Source organism: Panicum hallii, unplaced genomic scaffold (genome assembly GCF_002211085.1).
Source record: "Panicum hallii strain FIL2 unplaced genomic scaffold, PHallii_v3.1 scaffold_19, whole genome shotgun sequence".
Classification (NCBI taxonomy): Eukaryota; Viridiplantae; Streptophyta; class Magnoliopsida; order Poales; family Poaceae; genus Panicum; species Panicum hallii.
Window position 1 is genome coordinate 139694 of NW_020356162.1, and position 4334 is coordinate 144027.

At 50.8% G+C, this 4334-nt stretch overlaps 1 protein-coding gene across 1 annotated transcript; it reads left to right on the forward strand.

The window, feature by feature from the left end:
• Positions 1-1421: 1421 nt before the first annotated feature.
• LOC112878577 (transcription factor BHLH089-like) lies at positions 1422-3585 on the forward strand. Its single transcript, XM_025942837.1, has 7 exons — positions 1422-2241; positions 2319-2519; positions 2614-2679; positions 2771-2839; positions 2932-3003; positions 3086-3307; positions 3437-3585. The coding sequence occupies exons 1-7, from the start codon at positions 1630-1632 to the stop codon at positions 3503-3505; spliced, it is 1311 nt and encodes a 436-aa protein (XP_025798622.1). The 5' UTR covers positions 1422-1629; the 3' UTR covers positions 3506-3585.
• The last annotated feature ends 749 nt before the right edge of the window (positions 3586-4334 follow it).

The following is a 4334-nucleotide window of genomic DNA, read 5'->3' on the forward strand; positions in this document are numbered from 1 at the left end:
TCTTAAGTGAATCTCAAGCTTGTATCTCGGTGTGCTGGCCTCTTAGAGTCTTTGTGGCTCGTCGGCAAGTATTCGACCATCCATTTTGATGCGGACGGCTTTGTGCGGGGACGAGGCGACCTCTCCTTCGTGGGAAGCTCCGTAGTGAAGGCGGCATCAAGGTGACTGGAAGACTTGGCATGAGCCTTAGTGGCTAAGCCTTTGTGGCAAGTCAAGAGGAGCCCCGGAAGAGACTTGGTGACCGGGAAGCAATACTCTTAGTGAGTGCTTCAACAACATGAACTAGGGGTGGCTTAGTGCCTACCAATACCACGGGATAAATCCTCATGTTAAGAGTTTGCTTTCTCTCATCCCCTCCTTCACGTTTCCATATTACTCTTGCAACTTGTGTGCTTTTACTTTTTCTTAGTGTAGTATCTGGCTAGGATTGGCTATAGGTTGCAAAACTCTTTGAGATAAGGGTTTCATACCAGTTGAACCTTAGTTGCACATCTACATAGCATGATCTAGTTTATGTTTTTGTCGATTCTAGCTTGAGCCATAGGTTAAGGTTTTAGAAGTGCCTAATTCACCCCCTCCCACTTTTAAGCTACGAGCGCTGATTTCTTCAAAAAGTATTTTTATTTGTTTATTGTGTTAAAACCATGTTCATTATTAGTCTTAATCTATGAAGATGTGCCTCATTATAGAATATTTTCTTTACTTAACACTGCAGTTTGTTACTCCCTCTGTTTCTAAATGTTTGACCATGTAGACCTTAGGTCACGAAAGATTGACCATTTGTCATATTAAAAAATACGGTGCCAATATGCAGAAATATAAGTAATGCTTAAAGTACCTTAAATGATGAAACAAGTCACACGAAAAATATAAGATTTAGTTTGACTGAATGTAGAACAACAAGGAAAATAATACGATGAATGATCAAATGTCGTACCTAAAATTTAATGGTATGAGATATTTAGAAACAGAGGAAGTATTTTTATAAAAATTCCATCGAGTTTGTCCCAAATTAAACCAACTAGAGGTCGGCGAAGAAAGGTGAAGTCACAGCTCATTCATCCAGTCTAAACCATCATCAGACTGTAAACAATGGAACTAGTGCAAGATCGAGACTCTAAAAGTGGAACTACAGAGAAAGGTATCGGCTACAAAGAAACATGAAACCTGGACTTAAATTTGAGATTTCCTGGAATCAAGAAACTAGCATTTCACACACTTCAAAGTTCAAACTGACCATCGCCACCGCAAGCTACATCCAGACGGCTCCATCCAGTTTCCCCTTTCAGAAAGATCTCTCCGATCCTCGTCTCCTTTCCACCCAAAAAAACATTCTCCGAAATCAACGGTTGCGGATCGCAAACCGGGAAGCTCTGTCCTTCCCCTGCCCTCCTATTTCTTCTCGACTAGGCTCGACAGACCTTGCGCACCACCAGGAGGAAGCGCCCCCCGAAAGCGCCCACTAATCCCGCACCACGACGCGCACTCCCCGCCACCACCGCCGTCCTCGCGCCGGCACGCACGCACTCGCGAGCCCGCGCGCATACATTTACGCGGCGCGGAGCTCGAGGGCGCGCCCTTCCCCCGCCGCTCCTTCTGTGTTCGTGTCGTGGCACCAAAGCAGCGGCAATGGCGCACGACGGCTTCCTCGGGGGGTTCCACGACCTGCCGTGGCCGCTCTCTCATCATGCTGCTGTCGCCAGCGCCGCCGGAGGCGGGCCGTTCGATGCCCTGCAGGCGCATGTGCAGCACGCTCTGATGGGGGCCGGCGCGGGGGCGGGGTGGGAGCACGACGCCGCGATGGGCTCGCTCGTTCCGTCGCGGTCGCCGTCGCCGTCGTCGCTTGCGGCGGCCGCCGGAGGTGGAGCTGCTGTTGAGGCCGCCCTGATGGAGCAGCTGGCGAGCAGGCTCGGCGTCAGTGTGCCGTCGCCGCCGTCGTCGCGGTACGCGTCGTGCTACAGCACGCCCGTGAGCTCCCCGTCCAAGCCGGCGGCGGCGCCGTTCGGGGCTCCTCTGCTCGGCGCGGACGCGGAGCGCGCCGCGCGGCTCTCGTGCCTCGCGGCCTCCGGCGGGAAGCTGTCTCGAGCGGCGAGCAGCCAGTCGCTCCGCGGCGAGCCGGCGCCTGCCCCTGCTCAGCAGCTCGCAAGCGACGGGTCGAGCAGCGACGGCCCCAGCCGGAAGCGAAAGGCGCCGGGCGGCAAGTCCAAGGCCAAGGACGCGGTGACCACGGCGACACCGAAAGTACTAATCGTCTTTGTGTCAACGTTTCTGTACCATCGTAAAATCAGTGTTTGAAAATGTCTAATTCTGCTGTTCAGTCCCGGGAGCCGGAGATGAGAGCCAAGAAATGCAAGCTTTCCACGGACGCCGCCGATGACGAGGAGCGGAAGCTGGCGACCGGAGATGCAGGGCGAAGCAATGGCAAGGGCAAGCAGATCGCCGCAGAGCCGCCCAAGGACTATATCCACGTGCGCGCGCGCCGGGGCCAAGCCACGGACAGCCACAGCCTCGCCGAGCGGGTACGCCGCCGGCGAACACCGTGTCTGACTCAATTACGAGTTTTGTTGTAAACCTTCAGTCATTCACGTGGTTGCCGACGCTGACTCTCTTCAGGTGAGGAGGGAGAAGATCAGCGAGCGTATGAAGCTGCTGCAAGACCTCGTCCCCGGCTGCAGCAAGGTAGATTTCGACAAAAAAAAAAGTGTTTTTCTGGGTGGAGTTTGAAAACATATTTCAAACAGCGTTTAATTTCCAATGTTCCTAACTGAAGGTTACCGGAAAGGCCGTGATGCTTGACGAGATCATAAACTACGTGCAGTCTCTACAACGGCAAGTGGAGGTGTGTATGACAGTCTCTGCTTTCGGCTGAAGAGGGTTCAAAAGTTCACGGATTCTTGTGAATTTGAACAAATTCGTTTGCTTTTGCAACAGTTCTTGTCGATGAAACTATCGACCGTCAACCCACGGCTGGAACTCGACGTGGACAGCTTCATCCCCAAAGATGTAACTTCCTCCTGACAAGAGTGTGATCGATGATCTTCTTGTTCTTTCCTTGTCAGTTTCGTGACGGCTTATCGTTATGCAGGCCAACCAGCCATGCGTGCCTGCAGCGTCGTCCGTGCCACCTCCACCGCAGCCAGTCTACTCGCTGGAAGGGTCAAGCCCGGCGCTGTGCTACGCCACCTCTCAAGGTGCCGCGGTGCCGAGCGTGGTGACCTGTGCCAAAAGCTTTGTAACGCCATCCACCTTTGCGAACCATGACATTCCTGACCAATCACTTGAAGGATTTCAAAATGTTAACTCTCAGGTATGTTAGGATTTTGTTAGATACATTCATTTTCCATACCGATATCGATTTCCATAGGAGTTCAAAATCTCAGTTGCTTCACAATTATCAGCCACTGATAGTACCCGTGAAATTTGCGACGAATTTCAGATGGGGAGCTTGTGGGAGGAGGACGACCTCCAAAGCCTGGTGCTGATGGGGTTCCGGGGCAGTACGTGATCATTGGCGCGTTGATTGAGGGACAGTTCAGTTTCAACGATCACCAATCAAGGCAAGAGATGATCAATGTGTGTGTGTGGGGGGGGGGGGGGGCATGTCTGGAGCAGGGCCACTTAACAACAGGGTTGGGCTCCAATCATTAGAAATTCTCCATGAGTGTACATACACCCATGCATAGAAAGAGGACTCTTACTCGCTAATCGCCTCAGCTGAAAGTTTCCAGCTCAGCGAGGCCGAGAAGAACGGCGAAAAAGACGATGTTAATTTTCTTGCATTTCCAATAGAAATTCGCAAAAGCACTGTACTTCAATGTAATGTAATGATGTTTAGTCCTTTAGACATCAAGTTGATGGATTTTTATATACATGTGATGTTTCCTGCTTTTGGTAACTGGTGCTGAATGCTTTAGTTTTGTGTTGGTAGGTGACACATTGCTTGTTACCTGCATCATAGTCTTAGCCCTCAGATGAGCTGGTGTCAACCACTCTATGTAGAATCTTAACCTCTTTTAGTGTCTCGCTGCAATGTAGGATTGCATTGTTAATCTCATCCGGACAACGAAGCTGGGGTTAAATGTACCTGCTCAATATTCTCTCCCAAAGCACCAAACTGCTGGCATGGCAGAAAGGTTCTTCGGTTGCATGATGGGCGGAGCTGACATCGCCTCACAACCTTTCATCGCGGCAATGATATGTTAGCGCGCCTGTCGTGTCCTTAAAATTCACTTTTGGGTTTGGTCGACCTAGATTATAAATATATTGAAAACACTAGTTTAAGAAAAGTCGCAGTGTCGTGTCTGTACATCACGGTACGTTCAATTATTTGCTTC